This window comes from Vanessa cardui, chromosome 7 (genome assembly GCF_905220365.1).
Source record: "Vanessa cardui chromosome 7, ilVanCard2.1, whole genome shotgun sequence".
Classification (NCBI taxonomy): domain Eukaryota; kingdom Metazoa; phylum Arthropoda; class Insecta; order Lepidoptera; family Nymphalidae; genus Vanessa; species Vanessa cardui.
In genome coordinates this window covers 6,756,898-6,776,421 of record NC_061129.1, presented here as the reverse complement: position 1 = coordinate 6,776,421, position 19,524 = coordinate 6,756,898, and the positions used below count along the sequence as shown (strand labels likewise).

Here is a 19,524-nt window from a genome sequence, read left to right as displayed (position 1 = left end):
TTACCATCGATGGGTCATTTACCAGTCTACCTAAATATTGTAAATAGATTAAACCACAACCTCTCATGTGATCATAATTCAGTATCATTTAAATATTATTTTGATTACAGTTATTGTCGCATATTACTTTCTCATATTTCATTATCGTATTCCGCGACAAGCATCATGTTGTTAAAGTTATTGATTTCGGGATACCTTGTTTTTTATTTTTGTTCGGTGGAGCTCGATATTTCGACATTATCTACGAATGTCTTGTTCACGAGATGGTAAATATCCCAAAATCAATAACTTTAATAATAAAAAAAAAACATGTTAATTTAAAATTTTATAAAGTATCTTGTTATTATAGAATAGCTCTGCTATATCTAATTTTAATAGGTTATTAATTAATATCATATTAAATTTATTATTTAAAATTCACACAAAATTTCACGAAATAATAATATGTAATTTTATGTTCACGTTGTACGCTTTATTTTCATCGTAAGGGAAATGTCCGAAAGCCATACATAAGTAAGCAGCTAGCACATATGTCATGTAAACGACAACGCAGATTGATTAACCTAGAGCGCGGTTGTACTGTTGTTGATAGGTCGTTAATTTCTAATAACTTCATTACCGCTGTTTATCTCTGTAATCATTTTATGTGACCTTATAATGATATTTCTATTGGATACACCATTTAATATTCGTGCTTCAATATGTAGTTACTTAGTCAGTTTACATTTAGTATAATTGTTGGTATCTGCATGGATGTTTCTGATATATCAACGTAGATATTTCAAATAAATAGCGGATAGTGCGACACATTACGAATATCAGCTAGTCGTGCACATGAAAACATTTTAAAAATGAATACACAATATAATTTTTTCCAACGAAATAACAAATTGAAGTCATAACGAAATGAAAATATTAATGAGAAAAAATAAATTCAAATTTGGTTTATTTAATCACAAACAACCAAAATTACAAGCCTTAAGCATATTATATTTTCATTATGCAACTTGTACAAAAGTATTCGTTATGTCTCGTAACAAAATCGCGTCGTAATGAAGCCAGAGATTTATGAGATTTTACTAAGCCGCAGGCGGTCAATTCATTAAATATCCACAAACTCTGCTAGCGATGACAAACCGACTGCTTTACATTTTATAATCTACTAGCGATGTCTCACGGTTTAACCCGCTACACAGAATATCTCAAACCTATCAAGTCTAATTCACTTAGTGGTAGGACTTTGAGCTAGACTGTCTAGCGACCACCAAACAATTCTCAGTAAGGTTGTGTTCTGAATGAAGGGTGAATGAGCCAGTGTAACTAAAGTCACAAGAAGAGAGATAAGTAATGATTAACATTTCTCACAGCGCGATGGTGACCCCTTAGGTGTCCAATTTGCTAGTTCGCCTAAACAATAAAAAATAACGTTATAAATATATTATTAAAAACTTACCAACAGTTTCAGCTTACAAATCTTGCCATACCTATGCACAAGTGACGGAGTGGCTACCGCTGGATTTTTAATGGGTATTCCAGTGCCACCACCGTATGGGCCTTTTTCAGCGAAAAAATGGGAAATGGGTTAACCCTAATTTCATTATCAACATGATTATTTCAATGTATTGAATAATCGAATCAATTTAAATTTTATGTTAAATATAGAAGGTAATATTTAATGTACATGAAATGTAGATAAGTGCTACTGCAGACTTTGAGAAAACTTTTTCAGATGCACCAATCCCCGAGACAAACTTTTGGTGTATTCGTAATAGTTTTGCCAGCGTTTACCACGAAAGCGTCCGGACCGGCAATGTTCCCTCCGACTACATGACATAATTAACTGTACATCATATAATATATCATATATACGAAAGTATATATAACTGTATTTTGAGATAATTAGTAGCGAAAGCTAAAAAAAATGCGTTTACAATTTACAAATTATACAAATAGAAGATATAATAAAATCTATTGTGTAAAAGTATTGAGTCAATCAAAGTATAATCAATATAAGTATAAATCAAAGTAGGTACATATTATTATTTTATATTTAATTAATAATTTTGATGTCTCTTGTAACTTAATCATATTTACTTTTTTTTTTAATCTCAATTATTCATGCATGCTGTGATGAGCTGTAATTGGAAGTGCAATTAATTCTTAGTCTAAGAACATCTTTTATGCAATTACTAATGTTGTACCTTCTGTTGGTTGTCCCTAAATAAATAAATAAATATAAATGTCACTCCAATTCCTTAAAACAAACGAAACCAAACTATTTTGTATTGAATATCGTTAAGCATTCCTATGTTACCATTTCAGTTACGAACCGTCTAAATATTCTAAATTTGTAATGCTCGTAACGAGCTAACTTTACAACACAACAAGTTCACAGTCGCGATATTGCTTAAACTGTCAACTATTTTGTGGCAGGCGAAGTAATATCAGAATGTATTATTTAAACTAAGTTATTACAGTATAGAAATAGTTTTAGTTTCAACTAGTAAATATCCCATTGCTTGATAACGGTTTCATCTCGTAAGGAGAAGTTGATTCGGACTGATTCACGTCTGACAAAATATCATCCTACGCCGAAAAGTTTCTGTGTGATAATCTCCCGAATATGAGCCCATAATCTTTTATTACGACAAGGTGTTGTCCACTCGGTAGTAGTTATAAAAATAATCTATAAATTTTCTCCATTCGAGTAACAGTAATGTTTAGGATAAGAATCAGTTGTCTAATCCGTAATTATACAGCTAATCAAGTAACCTTAAACGAAGAACTTAAAACTGAATCCATACCAGTGAACCCAGTTCATCGAGGTCTTTAATTACAGTATATAATGTATTTCAGATACAGCTACAGCGAAGTGTAACTTCTCAGATATATGAGCCCGCTTTGTTGTCACCATGTATACAAAACTAGTTGTTGTTTATTTTCTGCTGCTCTACCACAAAGACTCTTATCCTGTTGAAAAATACCACACAAATAACTCCGTAATCAAGCCTCTGAAACTAGAGGATTATTTATGTACCAGATACATATTTGTGTCACGGTAAAAGTTATGTCTTTTAATTTTATGTTTATAAAAAAATAATATATAAGTACTATATCCATATTGTTTCTCTGTGTTTGTTTTAAATATTTTTGGAAACAATAATAATGCTTCGTACAATTTATTTTTTAATAGACTTTTTAATCGATTAGTATTCTAATAAAACTCTTGAAAAAAAGGGTTTGATCAACATCGACGCAATTGTATAAATGTAACTCCGTCCTTTCCATTCTGTATTCCACAAATGTCCATTTTATCGGTTCCGGTCGGAGATTTTTTTAAATGTTTTCATAGTTTCGAGTTTGATTGCCGTTTGTATATTCTTGTAGTTCGTAGTTTTGAAAAAATCTTACTGAAATAAACTAAAACGCTGGATTTATAGCGGATTATTTATAAATGACTACAACTATATTAATATATCACTAAAAAGAATAAGCTTATAGTATTCTGTGGATTTTAAATTCTAGCAAAATCTCATCTCATAAAAAGATAAGTTGATTACAATTATTATTAATATAAATTGTATAGATTGATGTGTTTCTTTATAACGCTTAATTAGGATTTTTTTTAATATGAAATAAATCGAAAACGAAAGCCATGTCTTTAACAAGCTTCCCGACTTCCTTAATAATAGAGTTCTGACTCAATAATGATATTGAGCTGGGATTAAGCAATTAAAGAAGGCTTTATTTTTATTGAGAGAGGATTTTAATAAGTCTTTATTAATATTTCGTAGACAGAGAATTTCATCGATATTATAAAATAAAGGTAAACGGTTTAGTTACGTGGACTCAACATACTTCGATTCTTTTATAATTCGATTAATATTTTTATAGAAATAACAAAATATACATTAAAAAAACAGGTTGGGACTTAGACGGCCTAGTTGCAGTCAACACGTGAATCTCAAGCTTGCTCGAATTTAAAACTTTGGAATGTTTCAATCGAGGCAACTACATGGAATTTTCGTGTGATCAATAAACATATAGGTACAACATATAGGTTTTATTTTTATGTTTAAACAAAAACATCAAAATAAAACCTATATGTTGGATGCTAAAATGCCATATACATTCTACCAAACAATATCCCTTGAGGACAGTTAGATCCTTAAACCAGCAGTGTTATGTTATGAGCATATTTATTACTCCTTCATTTTGACTTTTTAAAACAACACATTTTAATCTAACTTCGTTAAAATTAAATAAATTATAACGATGCTATTGGACGAACTCTTGGAATGTTCATTTTATTTAACCGGAGTAAAATGTAAAGTTCGAATTCATTCTAATTGAGTTAATGAACTTAATTATCACATTAATGCCCGAAACAGGGAGAATAACAATAATAACTTAAATAATTTTCGTTATTACATGAATCCGATTTACAAATTTCGTACTTATTTTTAGATATTCTGGTTTATGGTTATAAAAATATGAGTGCACGCTTATGAATTTATGTGCCACAATTACTACTATACTACTTTTATACTTTTTATACATTACTTTTATTAATTAATTAATTAATTAATTAACTTTATATCTGCATTAAATTTAACTTAGGCAGCTTAAGGAACAGTTTTTATTTTGGCAAAAATTAGCTTTTATATTATATTGTGAATTAATTAAATCTTATATTAAATTCATTGAATAATCTCTACTATATTTCTATACTAATATTATAAATATAAAAGTAACTGTGTCTGTCTTTCTGTCGCTCTTTCACTACCAAACCAACGATCTGAATTTGATGAAATTTGGTATGCAGTAAGCTTGAACTCGAAGAAAAGACATAGGCTACTTTTTTTACCTAACATATTACAACCGACCGCAAAACGCGAGCGAAGCTGTGGGCGACAATAGGCATGATGACAAATTTTGAAAAACTACACTACCGTGTTTTTACGTTATTACTTTATACAAAATAAATCTTAATTCTGCAAAAAAGTAAATTTTATTAGGAAAAAATGATCATTTAAAAATAAATTTTAAATTTTGTTCAAAAACACTAGAATACAAATGGCGTCTGTTTATGACGTCACGCTTTCGTAAACATTTGTCAGTTCGCATGTTAAATGTTTATTTAGATCCGTAATTTAATTTATTTGATACGAAAATTATGAATTCTAACGTGTATCGATGGTGTGCGGTTCCTCAATGTAACAATACATCTATAAAAACTCCGAACAAGTTATTTATTAATGTTCCTTTGAAGAAAAAAATTAGAAATATGTGGCTAAATCTTGCAAGACGAGACCCAACAGCTATATCTTCAACTTCTGTACTTTATTTCTGCGAAGACCATTTCGACGTAAGTATATCTCTTATTTACTGTATAATAATTAACTAAACTAGAGATCATTAGAATTTTCTCTAATAGTCAATAATATTGGCGGTCACGTTTCCATTCCTCTATTACTAAACTTTTATTCTTGTTTCAGTTACCAAACGATATGGAAAATTATATTCAGTATCTTGTAATGGGTTCAGTTTCGCAAATGCGCATGAAGTCCGGGTGTATGCCCACAAGATTTGAATGCCAATTGGACAGAAGAAAACGAACTTCCAATACCATAGAGCGACCCTATGTTCTTAAGAAACAAAGAAGGATACTAATTGAAGAAAGTGAAAAAGATTTTGCAGAGAAAAGTACACCTACAAAACAATTAGACCCTGCAATCATTTCATCAGAAAGTTCAGGTACTCACCAACACTATAATGTCAGCGAATAAGTTTCCGTTTTAACGGGTTAAAGTGTATAGTGATTGAATTTGCCTATTACATTTATCAATAACAAAGAACATATAACAATTCTATCATAACCAAGTTTGTTACAAAATTTTTGTATAACTATACATACATACATTAGGCACTGATTTATATATTTTTTTAAGATTTTTTTTTATATTTTAGTTTTACACACAAGTGAAGAACATCATGAAGGGCCTACTACTACCTATCCAAAATCAGTGGATAAATCTGTACAAGTACATATAACACATAAATTTAGAAGCAAAGCTGTCCAGACCAAAATTAAGCTAGTAAGCCAGTTAACATCACCCTTGAAACCCTATTCCTGCTCAATCGCTACATCTCCATTTAAAATTGAAAGCTATAGTAAACCAGTGATATCAAGCAGTGGTGTCAAACATGTTATCAAGAATAAAATTAGTATAGAAGATCATTCTGACAGTGATATTTCATATGCACCATCTGTGAGTCAGCGAGAAACATCACCATCAATACAATCTCTTATAATAAAATCAACATCAGACTGCAGTGAATTAACTGAGGAGACAAAGAAAGAAGAAAGATTAAACATTCTCAAATATACATTACTTAAGATAATGAAAAACCCAAGGTCTTACTTAGGTCTTCCAAAAAGCTGTTGCTATTTATTAGGATTAATTGAAGAACAAACCAGAATCCCTCATAACCATTTACTGCTTTGTTTAAAAAAAATACGATTAAATAATCCATTTAGAGAGCTTGCTGATGATTTTGCCATGACTACTACATATGCAAGCAAAATATTTTTTAAATGTATACCAGTGATAGCCAGTGTAATGCAACCCTTTATTGTCAAATTAAACAAAGATTTGATAAAACGTACTTTGCCCATGGCTTTCAGACATAAATTTCATCACACAAGTTGCATAATTGACTGTTTTGAAATTGAAGTGCAAAAGCCTTCAAAAAGTGTTAATCAAGCACTATCATGGTCAGAATACAAAAAGGCTAATACCATTAAATATTTAGTGTCATGTACACCAAATGGTTTAGTAAACTATGTTTCACCAGGCTATGGAGGAAGAGTAACAGACACATGTTTGGTTGAGACTTGTGATTTTATCAACTGTTTAGAACCTGGTATGTGTGTGATGGCTGACAGAGGGTTCAAGCATGTAGAACAATACTTGCGTAAGAAGAGAGTACAACTTGTACGGCCCCCAAGTGTTGTCACTGGAGCCAAGCTATCTAAAAGTGAAGTGAAGGAAACAAAGCAGATAGCTAGTTTAAGGATTCATGTTGAGAGGTTAATTAGACGTTTAAGAGAATTTAATATGTTAAAGCCCCATGCATGTCTTAACACAAATTTTGTAAAAGTACTTGATGATATTATTGTAATTGCATGTGCTTTTATAAATTTGCAAGACTCTCTACTTAAATAAAACTACAAAATTATTATTTGTGCATTTTATTATTTTATATTTATAATAAAGATTACAATGTACTTTCGTACAATATTGGATATATTTTTTCTTTCCACAGACCCGCTAAAAGTTTAAGAAAATCAGACATATATGTGGCATCAAACTTCACACTTACAATTTCCACATTTTTATTCACACTGAAGTTGCTATCAGCTACACAAAAGTAACCCTTTTGTAGCCCTGTCAAATGCATTTGCATCTGTATCTGTGCATTACATTTGTCAGTTGGTTTGCCATTATTTAGATAATTTTTATATGATTTTACACTTGTGGGGCACTTGATCTCAATGACAGCATCCTCACAGATCCCATCTGGTGATCCTGCTATCATTGGGTACTCTTTTGACAGCATGAGTCCACATTTTCTAATCTTTTTGCCAAGTTTAATGCTGACAGTTTTTCGCACTTCACCCTCTAATAATCTACCATGTTTCATGGCTGGTGTGTCAGGTATAGTCCCTCCCATTATTAACGCTATTAGACTTCCATCATTCTTTTTACACCGACTAAATTCAAATGCTTTTGATGCTGTGATTCGACCATAGCGCAATTCAAACCAAAGGCTGTTTTGGTGCTGTTCTCTGGTCTCTTCCTCTATTTGAGCAATAGTTTGATTAGACAGCACAATCTTTTTTAAAAATGTCTCATAGGATTGTTCCTTATATTTAAGCATAAGCTGGTGCATGGATAAACTTTTGATATTGTTATAAATATAACTAGGTTGATATTTTAATAACTCGCAGTTATCAATATTTCTTTTTCGGCCAATATCCAAAAACTTATCAAGAACTTTACTATTTGATAGCAAGCTAGGTGCACCATTTGACAAGTCCTTTGCTGTCATGTACTTCAGGCTAGTTCCAACCCTGGACAGTTTGGATTTAATCCAGTAACACTCTACAGCTGTGCAGGATGGCTGTTCACTCCTCCGATGGATCCACATGAGGAATGCAATAGCATGTTTGCAGCCTCCTTTAGAAGCGACACAATCGTTACATTGTACGGAAATAACAGCTTCCTCTTCTTCATCTACTATTACTGTGACAGCATATAACCTTGCATGTACCTTATGTTCTGGACAAATTTTGCCCCTCACTGTGCACATGTTCCCACTACGTTTAAGATGAACATAACTGACAGCGTCATCACCATACGATGGTCGAGAGGATCTAAAATAAATAAAAATATATTTAAGTGGTATTTTCATAACATAACCTTAAACATGAACACACACAATAGAAATAATATAAGTATGTACTTTAGGGAAGTTTGACTACTATACTGTGTTTTAATGCTTATTATTACACATAATACTTACATAGAAGTTTTAACATTTCGGAATTCAGCGGAGCAGAAGTCGTTGTTTGATGCAAAAAATCCACCCAGCATCAACAAGTCGATTCTCGGCAAATTAGAGCTATTTGCCTTGATAAATCCTTGTTCCATTGCTAACGTTCCTTTGCTGGTCTTTTTTAAACTGTGATAATAATATTTAACAACGCAATATCAATTAATCGGTGACGTTAATATCAAAACGAGTAAACACAAGGTAATTTCGAACGATATACAATTGTCAAAACAATTTTACGAAAGCGTGACGTCACGCGATTCTGATTGGTGTTTGACCTAATATGGCGGATTCTTATGTTTTGTATTTTTATTTTTATTAAAATAAATAGAATCACACATGTAATTTAAAAATAAGTTACTTACTTAGAGTCTCTCTATCCTATATTATTATTTAAAATTATAATTTCAGTGATTCTTAGTTACTGTCATCATGCCTATTAGTATATTCTTAAAACATATATACTACATGAGACAACTAGTATGTAGTATATATGTTTTAAGAATATATGTATGTATATAACTTACAATATACTGAATTGGATATGTACCTAATTTACCAAAACCTACTATGAGAACTGCCAAATCGACACCAATAACGTGGTAGAAATTTTATTTTTCAGGTTTAAAGAGTAAGTGAGTGATATAAATACACTTAAAATGGACAACGTGAGACTTTCCCATATTTGGTACCTTATTGGTAAAAGGAATGGATCGTGGTGACCACTTACCATCAGGTGACCCATACTCCCATCTGCCTTCCTATTTTCAACCGACTTCCAAAAGGAGGAGGTTATCAATTCGTCTGTATTTTTTTTTTTAAATTAACATAAAGGTCATTGAACTTTCAATCGTATTGAAATGCAGTTACCGTTAGTTGTTAATGATTTTTCCGAGTCAAATCCACTAATCCAGTACTTGGTCGTTTACTTGATGCATTTTCAACAAAGAGAGAGTTAAATAAAGGGGAAGGCAAAGTTCAAGAATCAATTAGTGGCGTAGCTTGTCGTCCATAATTCATGCGCCTACACTGACTTACCTGTTGCAAACTGGTTTAAACTGTCCACAAAGTAACAGACATTTTGAGCCTTAGATTGACTGTGCTAAATTTAACAAATTACCTAACTAATCGATGTTGAAAGTGCTTTAAAAAGAGGTTTTCGCAAAGTTGTTGAACATCTACAATTGCTTTGATACTATTTATCTAAGGCGTATAAACCATATGAAGACAAGTTAGCGAACTTAAATGAACGACTGACATGAAACCGAGTCGCTATTACGGCCCAGTGGTTACAAGACGTAAATGTTAACCGATAATTCCGAGTTCAATTCCAAGCACCTACCGTTGAATTAATGTATATAAATCACATTGTGCCCGGCAGTGAAGGAAAACATCGCGAAAAATCTGCACGTGATGAATGGAAATCTGACATGTGTAACCATCAACCCACATTAGAGCCGCGTGGTGGAGTAAACCAAAAGGGAAAAGAAGCATTGGCCCAGAAGTGGGACGTTAGCCGTACGTTTTTTTCATTTACTGACAACAATGATTGCTTTGGGTAGGTAGCAAGCCAACTATTATTAGAAATGTTTGTTTTAGCTACCCAACACAACATAGGTTGTTGAGGCGCAGCTTACTAAACCCATCCAGATTAAATTAATCGAGAGGAAAGCATAACAATAAAATGATGGAGGTACATTTAGAAATTAGTCATCAAAACAAAAGCTTTGTGTAGTTTTGTGCAAGTTATTTAAGACAATGAATGGGTAGGTAATATCCACATTATTTAAGGCAATTACAGCCCGCCCCTTTAACGAAACTGAGCTCGTTGGAAACTGTCATAAAATTAGTAAGGACCAAAAACCCCGCATATAGTACATTTAAACAAGTCATTCTAATTCATTACTCGAAACATTTTATCATCATTTCCTTAGTTATGCAAATGTAAGATGGAATTTATACTGACGATACGAAATGTTAAATAAACTTACGATCTTATTTTTTTCTTTATGATTCTACCTTAAGAAAAAATAAAACTGCGGTAAACGTACAAAAACGCTTAAGACAAATGATCGTATAGCAAAGAAAACGACGATAAACATATTATTCGGCTAACATATCGATTCCTAAAAGATCATTTGTTCGCATGTGTGCTGAATGTAATAGTTTAATTTATCTTTTTTATACATTATGTAACGAAACTTTAAAATTTTTACCCAATGATTAAATTATTTAGTTGTCAAATTATACTCTTTAAATGATTTTATTTTTGATAATAAATATCGAAACATGTCAATTGGCATATTATAAAAAGAACTAGCAATTAGTATGAAGATGAAATTTAATTAATTTTGCCAATAGTTTTTTTAAATGAAAATATTTCTTTTGTTATTATAAGAAACTACGGGTAACCGTTTGTTATTGTATGATTAAATTTATGAATTTGTACCAAACAAATTGATAAAATGAAACCCTGTTTTTAGATTTTGGGAAAACAGTGGTGGGACACCACTGTTTTTTAGTAATTAGGGCACGTTTGTCTTAACTGATAATTGCGGGTTTACACCCAAACGAGCTCCACACAATATTCGTGTGCTTAATTCGTGTTTATAATAGATTTTGATATCTTTAATGTCTATGTCATTACTATTGTTTATACTCAATTATTATTCTCTTAACTTTGAAAATAGCTGAGTATCATCAAACAAACAATGACAACTTCATACCAATAAAATACTTGCTTGCGCTACGTACACAGTTGATGAAAAATAATATTACATATTAAAGTATAAAACGAACTCTTCGTTTCACGTTTAACAGCTAAACGTTATAGCTCAAATAAAAGCATTTCGTGCTCAACAAAATCACATGATTTAGACAAATCGCAGAATAAGCAAATAGCATTCGGTGATTTTTCCGGGCACCGTAAATATTATGTTTAAGAAGTGCTATTACCGCATCAGTTGTCGAGCGACCTCTTATGAAACCGAATTGCTCGCTATGAAAAATAGCATTTGTACCGAAATGGATGGGATTTTGATTCAAAAAGATATTTTCGAATATTCTTCTCAAAGATGGAAAAATATAAATAGGCCTGTCACATCGTGAGGAAACCTGCATGTGTCGGATGAAAATTTGTCACGTGAGTATCCACCGACTACGGCTGACACTGAATAAGAGTGATATAATAATCTCCTAAAGTTCTCCGCAAAAGGCTATTCGTTTTAGATTTAGTTAATAATTTATAATTGTACATGAAGCTTACCATTTATAATATATAAAGTATTCCTATACAATTTTTATAACAATTAATGTTCCTCTTGATTCAAGTAAGTCCCTCAGAAAGGGTACATTCTTGATGTACTTTCCTCAAATATGTATTAATGATTCAACCACATTCTTAACGAATATTATGAATAACTGATAGAAAAGTGAATCTTGAAATCTGTTTGGAACGTAGGTTTATTTTGAAACTCGAAGGGGAAGGTAAGAGTGAACGAACTTCATATGAATTTCAGCCATACTAAGTCGGTCTGAGTTGCTAGTAAATACAGAATCGTAGTAGGTTATCTCAAAAAGTTACCACATTATTTGCGTACAGCAAAGCGAATGTGTATAAACAGCGCTATGTGCGTGACTCGAATAGATACTTTCTAAATGGAAGAAGAATACCCTTCAAAACTTTTCTCACTCAAAAATTATCCACGTTATACGCATCCAATATACATTAAACTCAGAGTAACTACATTTGAGACGTGCGTTACATGAATAACTGATTTCCAAAGGTATTAATCATTGATATTTTCGCAAAAAACTTTGATATTTAAATACCTATATACGGAAAAGAGTATTAATTATTTATATAATAATATTATAATCTACGAATTCGTACTTGCCATTTTTTTTAATTAAAAAGGCTAGTGAAAAACGGGGCATTATTGAAGCACAGCTTAATCAATTATTTATAAATAAGTATTCATATAATTAAAATAACGGCTTATTTATTTGTAATATACGAATACTCAACTTTATGTATTTTTATAAAGAGGCATTCACACTAAATTGTAATCCCATTCAACCTATTCCTTATAACACCTTTCTATAGCTCGCGTTGCAACCTGAATAAAATAAGAGGACCAAACCCCATGAGAGATAATTCAATGTGTGATAAGACGCGGATGAGGATGTGGAATACCAATAAACGAAACTTTTAAAAGTGTTTCACAGACAGAATTTGGACAACCCTTTTTTATTTTTACTCTATATTTTTATAGTCACGCAACGTCACATCATACTTACAGATACATAATGTGATATATTGAAACGAGATACCGTCCCTTTCCGCATTTGGGTCAACAAATGCCAAAGAAAACAGTGAATTCTCTCTACTTTGTGAGTTTAGCAACGTGATATGAATCGAGACCCGCCCAAAAAAGATATAAAAAATATGCCCCTAATTTTCACACAAAATTGAACTTACCGCATTATAGGAAGATTTATATTACGGACAAGCGTGGGTTCTCGTCTGCACATAAAAGGACGTTTTACACTCTAGATTTTATTTAATTAACTTGGTTTATATTGCCAATCATTCAAGAACCACGCTTTATTATCTTCGGCTCAATGTACTCTAATACTGAAAAAAACCTTTAAGTGTAGTCATATAATATCTAACCAGTTAATATGAAAAGTAACGTTACAATAGCATCACATAGTCACGATTTGCAGTTTATTAAAAACAAATTGTAACTATCATATCTATCTAAACGATTATTTATACAATCTATTAAAATTTAATAATACAATTCTTGTGAGCGTAACCTTAGCCATGGTGTGTGAAATAATAGAAACTTAACATAAAATGTAAGAGTTCACAGCGAGAAAGAGGTCAGAGGAAGGCGCGTAATCCCTCAATTCTTGGACTCTCGCCCGAATGTCCGGTACCAAAGTAAGATATTTCAACAAGACATACGACTCTGAAATAAATTTTCACACAATCTAAAACTACACCCCGAAAACGAGTGTAAGGTTTTTTACCAATAGCTTGGAGCGAAAAGCAAATTGTATTACCGTTTATTACATTTGAACCCGGGAGCTGAAATTGTACAAAGAGACCGAAGCGTGGTGTTATTAAATATGTATGTGCTTATTACTTACACTTAGACACTTATGTAAAACATATATGAACTATAACAAATTGTAAAGTTAATCATATTAAGTGTCTCTACGAAGAAATTTCTTTTTATTTTTCGAACGCAGACTAACTAGCATATATATATAGTAGCTCTAATGATAAGCGACCCCATAAATGTAGTTATCATTGTAAATCACTTCTTAAACTATCAATATACTGACATCTCATTTACCTACATTTAAAAAGACTTATTTAACCTTCAAACTGTACAAACAACACAAAATATTGCTCTGGTGATAGAATAACTTATGGGTGTGCCTACACTGACAACAACAACCTACCAAGATGGACTGATAGAAAGCCTAAAAATACCTTGAAATATTTAAAATACTTTACATATAAATTATTTTTTAAATATTATTTAAAATAGGTAGTTTCCAAGTGTACAAACTGATAGAACTCTGTGACTGAAACTAAAATACTCATTAGTACTTGTCTAAGTATTTTTATAAATAGGTTTCTTATTTATATATTTACACTACAGTACAATAACAGTAAATTATCCACTGCTGGACCTCCTCTTTATTTTTATTTTATTTTATTCATATTCCACCAAGCTGCTCTAATGTGGGATGGTGGATATTATTTAAATATTTATCTTTACAACATGTGACGTTTATTTTATAGGTTAATAATTTCATATAAATACATATACAATTTAAGTAATACATATACATATTTTGATAACTAGTACTTCATCAAAATCAGTTCTATAGTGCGAAACGATGAAATTATTTTTCAATTGTCCGTCTGCTAGGTATCATTACAGTATATACGGCAAACATATATGATTGTACAGTAAGTTTATATTGAACTACATTCGAGAAGAGTTCTTAAATGTTCAGTAGCCTGTACTCTTCACTACGCGGGCGGATTAATCAAAATCGGTCAGCTATATCGTTACATAAGCAATCCGATATGCAACATATTATAGTTTTTTATTTTTCCTTTATCAATAACTACGTATTATTTATAAAAAAATATATATGTATCAATTTATGATTTTGAAGAACACCCAAAATATTAGATCATTTGTAGATATTAGGTTCGGTTTTTAAACTACAAAGTTGTCATAATACAGACAATATTATAGGTTAGCTTTTCTGTTATTAGGAAATTAGGTTGATTAAAATTGTATATTTTACTTTCTCTATCAAATATATCTATCTATATCTCAATGAACGATTATTACAATTGTTCCACAACGAATGTTGACTATGATGACATTTAATGGGTAATGAAATTTATATGTAACAACATCACTACGTGCAAATTCGCAATGTATCAACAAAACTAGTCAAGCATTACATAGTAAATATATATAAGTATTTCATTCTTTCTAATACGTTGAGGATGAGCTCGTTCCTACTAAATCATTTGTAGCACTCGATATTCTTATATAGATAGATGGCATGTAATTATCGTCTAGTTCGACAAGATGATATACGCCGCCCTCGCCGCCCGAGATAAGGCAACCGACCCTTATCACTATACGCTTCTTACCGTTCGTCATAAAATTTATCACCGATGAGCGAGCGCAAGCGAAAACCTCTTTTTTCGAATTCACTCTGAATTAACGAGCCGTGAACTCGTAAGCGAGCCTTCAGACGTCTTTTTTCAGTCACTAGCACGATCACTCGAAATGAAAATTATACACTTTAACATTTTTAGTCATCACTTCACATTTTACAATATAATCGTTCATCCAAAAGTCATTCGTAACTTTAATATTATTTTTGAATTTAAGAAAACTTTGAAAGTTGTAACACAATATAGTCTAAATTCAACTTAATTCTTTTTGAAAAGACAATTTGTATAGCCGTTCCAAAAGTTTCAGCGCTGAAGCAATTCCTTGAAAGGAGACGGTTTAAGGTTGTAATGTTGTCGCGCGCTGCGTCTGAAATGTCAAACGTTGCGGTGTGCGCGATGGTTAGAACAGCGTCGCGGAGGCAGTCGCTCGCCTGGCGGCCAGCTGCGGACTGCGCGGGTGATACTGAGTGTAATCGCGAGGCCCACCGACGCCGCCCGCACCCGAGCCGCGGCGCAAGCGCCCCGCGGAGATCGATACACCCCGCCCCAACCACCGGCGCGCCCGTCGGGGTGCACAGCCCACACACGCATCCGTCGCGACGCTTACACTTAAGACATACTCGCTTAAGAAATCCTTCGCAGTTCCTCTAGTTTTCTAGTGGACTGAACAAATGCAAATGTTGTCATAAGCATATTAAGAAGATGGAGCTCAACATGTATTACACTACCTCAGTGCAGTTTTATATTCTCTGGTGATGTAATCTAAGGGAAATAAAATTGGTGACTTTAATTTTTACTGTTCTTTGTATGTAATTTTTGATAGATCATAATTAAAGCTTAGAATTATACTTATAGGTTATATTACATTCCAACTATAGAATATTGAATATCAACAAGTGGAGTAGTCCACTGCTACTTTTCTACGAACTGTAAAATAATTTCAAAAAAATATAAAATTCAGAGTATTCGAACTTGCCTGACCATGTCTCAACCCTCTTGACATAATAGCAGCACAATGCCGCTGGAAAAAGAATCTAAAAATAATATTCGCTCTTAGACCCGACCTACTCCAATACATCTAAAAGTCGTTGAGATAGATTGTACTTCTGTTCTAAATGTAAAATAAAAATCTTTGTAAAATAAATTTAAACATAAATCTAAAGCAAGAGCAGTGGATTCTTTGAAAAGAGAAAGTAAATGTTGATTTTAGCTCGGAGAGATAAGCAATAACTATTTCAGTACATGTGTGTCCCCAGAGGACTTACATGTAGAAAGGCAATCCAAATTTATAGCGCGCTCAATCAAGTCCCGGTAACAACATACTATAGCCACTAAGGAAACGCTATGAAGACATATACCTCTAAAAATCTGTCTTAATACTAAGTTCGTAGGATCTTTGTTTGATTACAGTTACGTTTGCAGTTTTTGTGAAAATTAACTCTTAATTTTTTTTTTTTATAAAATGCATTGCAACTTTGTTCTCTTCTCTTCAACGAAGGAAGCAAGCCCGGAATAGCTAGATAGAATGGATACAATGATGAATTGTTTACATAAACATAATCTGTTAGAATAACTTTCCATACATCAATTATAAAACCAAATGTCTCGCATACAATTTTTTTTTTTAACCAATAGGCACACATAGGCTACTTAGTTTAGTCTAGTATTACAGTTGAGATTACCTTCGCCCCGTCAGGAGAGCTTCACTGAGCCACGAGTGGAGTACAGCCTGGGATGTATTTATAACGCATCAAGACGCAGCCTCCTTGATGAAGACGGTCAATGCTGGTCGTGGTTTTGTTGCGTAAATACCACTTAAAACCCATTTGAAGGTTCCCAATGCGTGAAAGAAAGGTTAGTATTTCCTAGTAATCAATTCTACCAAAGTACAATTCATAGATAAACAGTAGTGTATAATTGTTGTTCGTAGAATTTCAAATAGTCACCATATTAATATTACTGAATTGACTAATAATTAGAATTTAGGTATCATTTCACAAAATAATTAAATTTATTGGAATAAAGATTTGAAAATATCAAATGAAGTTGACATATATTTAACTTATAATATGTATAACACGCCACGTGTTATACATATTTTTATACAATATGTCGTTTTAAAAAGTTCTTATTATTTAAAAATACCAGTCATTACTAATTTTCGATATAAATAGAAAAATAAAAATGCTGATAATTCGTTAACTTTCTCACAATTTATTAACGAGGCGATTGAATTGGTCATGAAACCGCCTCGTAAATCTATTGGATACCTTAGAAGGCCTCACATTCATTAATCCTGGGTTCAAATTCGATGTTGGACCAATGAGAATTGCTGTAGTTATAAAATTTGGCAAATTTATATTATCTTAGAAAGCACGTTAATCCTCTTCTAGTAATATAAAACCGACGTCCCAATATCAATTTAGAAAATGTTTATATTTCATTTATAATAGTTTATTTCATTAGTTTCTACAAATTTAAGTTAAGTTTTTGTCAAGTAGGTACTTGTATTTAACACCGCTTGATAAATTTAAGTGATAATAATGGCCATCTGTGAAGCTGTAGTCTCGAGAACTGTTTAATAAAAATTGTTACACTTAAAATCAAATTGTTCAAATATTACTGCTATTTTTCGCATATACTACCTGCATATTGGAAACTATATGAAACCAAAAGGGCAACGTTACAAAAACGTAACAAGGTCATTAGAGACGATGTAAGATTTACAGTGAGTTGGTACCGCGCTAAAAGGGCGTCCTTCAATTTCGTCTGAGTTTAGAACTAATTTCCAGAACGTCTGACAAGTAATAGCAGCCAACGAAACTACAAGAAAGAGATAAATGACACTGAATTAGAGAGATACTTGCCTGCCCAAGGACTAACCACTTGTCATGGAGTAGCTCGCTCTCATCGTTCTTGTGATCATCAATACCTTCTTTGAGAAAATCAACTAACCCGCACTTAAGTAGCGTAGTGGAATAAGCTCAAAAACGTTCAGGCCAAAGGTGGAATATTTACAGGCCGTCGTTCCTTTCTATATTAGTCCTTAATTCATCAGACACTCAAATACTATACTCTGAGGTGCTGATTATAAAATAAAGTTTTTCAATAATTTGATTTAATGTAATTTCGAGCATCCATTTCAATTGCTATTAACATTTATATCCTAGAAAGTGTAGTTAATTTAAATAGTATTCAAATGAATACTACTGAAGTAATAAAATATTCAAACAAGCTTACATCACGATATGTTTAACAGGGGAGGGTCCCCATGACGCGAGGAAAAATTTTATTAAACCAACAAAAAGTTCCATTCATCTGCCTAAAAAGTACATAAAATGTGGGTAAGGGCTTCACAGCTTTGGAAATGCAACCTTCAAAGGATTATTCCCGCGCACATTTAATGTATAATAGAGAAAAATGTGAGAATTAGATTCAATTTCAATGTCGACTCAAATAATCCCTTTGAAATAGTGATTATTATTTATTGTTACCTTAATTATTTTAAGTCTGAAATAATTGAGACAAGCTCATTTTGTCTTTCATTGTTTTTCGAATAATTTAATAATTGTGAATGATTTTAAAGTGTTATAATAATAGCATTGAGAAAAATATTCGAATAATTATGATTTAGGTAGACGTACTACAAGTGAAAATTCGAAAACGATGGCTAGTTAGAATATTGATCGTCCTATATATTTAAGCTACTGTTATTCTGTCCAATGTTAAATAGAGTATATAGTCCGTATTTATAAACAGTGTCTTTTAACATATCACTGCAAAAAAAAAACAAATGTATATGTTTAAATAGATTCATCGAAGTTTTGCGGAACATGGTAACATCTGGTTTACCAGCGAAGTCAATTTTATCACATTGACATAAAGATTATTTCTACGAGAACTATATGGATTGAATTTACTAACATTGTGTGACATCATATTAGATTGATATAACCAATACTTTTTGAAAAAAGCTACGAAATCTCAATCAAATCAAAGTACAAAAACATCCATGAAAAAAGAAAGGATTAATTTCATTCAACATGACCATTTTTTTAGTTCTAATGGACTAATTACATATGACAAAACGGTAAACAGAATGATATTCCTTCGTAGATTTTGCCAAATTTTACGGGAAACGATTTAAACTGAAACTTAAAACTTACCTCTCCGATACGCAT

At 32.0% G+C, this 19,524-nt stretch overlaps 3 protein-coding genes across 3 annotated transcripts in view; 1 reads left to right on the top strand and 2 right to left on the bottom strand.

Annotated features, from left to right (window-relative positions):
* Positions 1–15,784, bottom strand: part of LOC124531294 (neuroligin-1-like) — a 62,927-nt gene extending 47,143 nt beyond the window's left edge. The window contains exon 1 of the mRNA XM_047105808.1: positions 15,317–15,784. The gene's annotated coding sequence lies outside the window, so the exon portion shown is untranslated. The remainder of the gene's footprint in view (positions 1–15,316) is intronic.
* Positions 5,391–6,717, top strand: LOC124530942. Its single transcript, XM_047105313.1, has 3 exons — positions 5,391–5,757; positions 5,971–6,507; positions 6,689–6,717. Exons 1-3 carry the CDS (start codon positions 5,511–5,513, stop codon positions 6,715–6,717), a joined length of 813 nt encoding a protein of 270 aa, XP_046961269.1. The 5' UTR covers positions 5,391–5,510.
* On the bottom strand, positions 7,282–9,043 carry LOC124531295. The gene is made up of 2 exons (XM_047105809.1): positions 8,590–9,043; positions 7,282–8,440 (listed from the first exon to the last, which is right to left on the bottom strand). Exons 1-2 carry the CDS (start codon positions 8,715–8,717, stop codon positions 7,282–7,284), a joined length of 1,287 nt encoding a protein of 428 aa, XP_046961765.1. The 5' UTR covers positions 8,718–9,043.
* Positions 15,785–19,524: the final 3,740 nt, after the last annotated feature.

Bases quoted from the DNA above. Each gene is read 5' to 3' on its own strand.
- LOC124530942 (XM_047105313.1), top strand. From the start codon at position 5,511: ATGGAAAATTATATTCAGTATCTTGTAATGGGTTCAGTTTCGCAAATG. The intron at 5,758-5,970 runs GTACTCACCAAC...TTTATATTTTAG, and splicing joins CATTTCATCAGAAAGTTCAG to TTTTACACACAAGTGAAGAA. The intron at 6,508-6,688 runs GTTTAAAAAAAA...CATGGCTTTCAG, and splicing joins TCATAACCATTTACTGCTTT to ACATAAATTTCATCACACAA.
- LOC124531295 (XM_047105809.1), bottom strand. From the start codon at position 8,717: ATGGAACAAGGATTTATCAAGGCAAATAGCTCTAATTTGCCGAGAATC. The intron at 8,441-8,589 runs GTAAGTATTATG...TATTTATTTTAG, and splicing joins CGAAATGTTAAAACTTCTAT to ATCCTCTCGACCATCGTATG.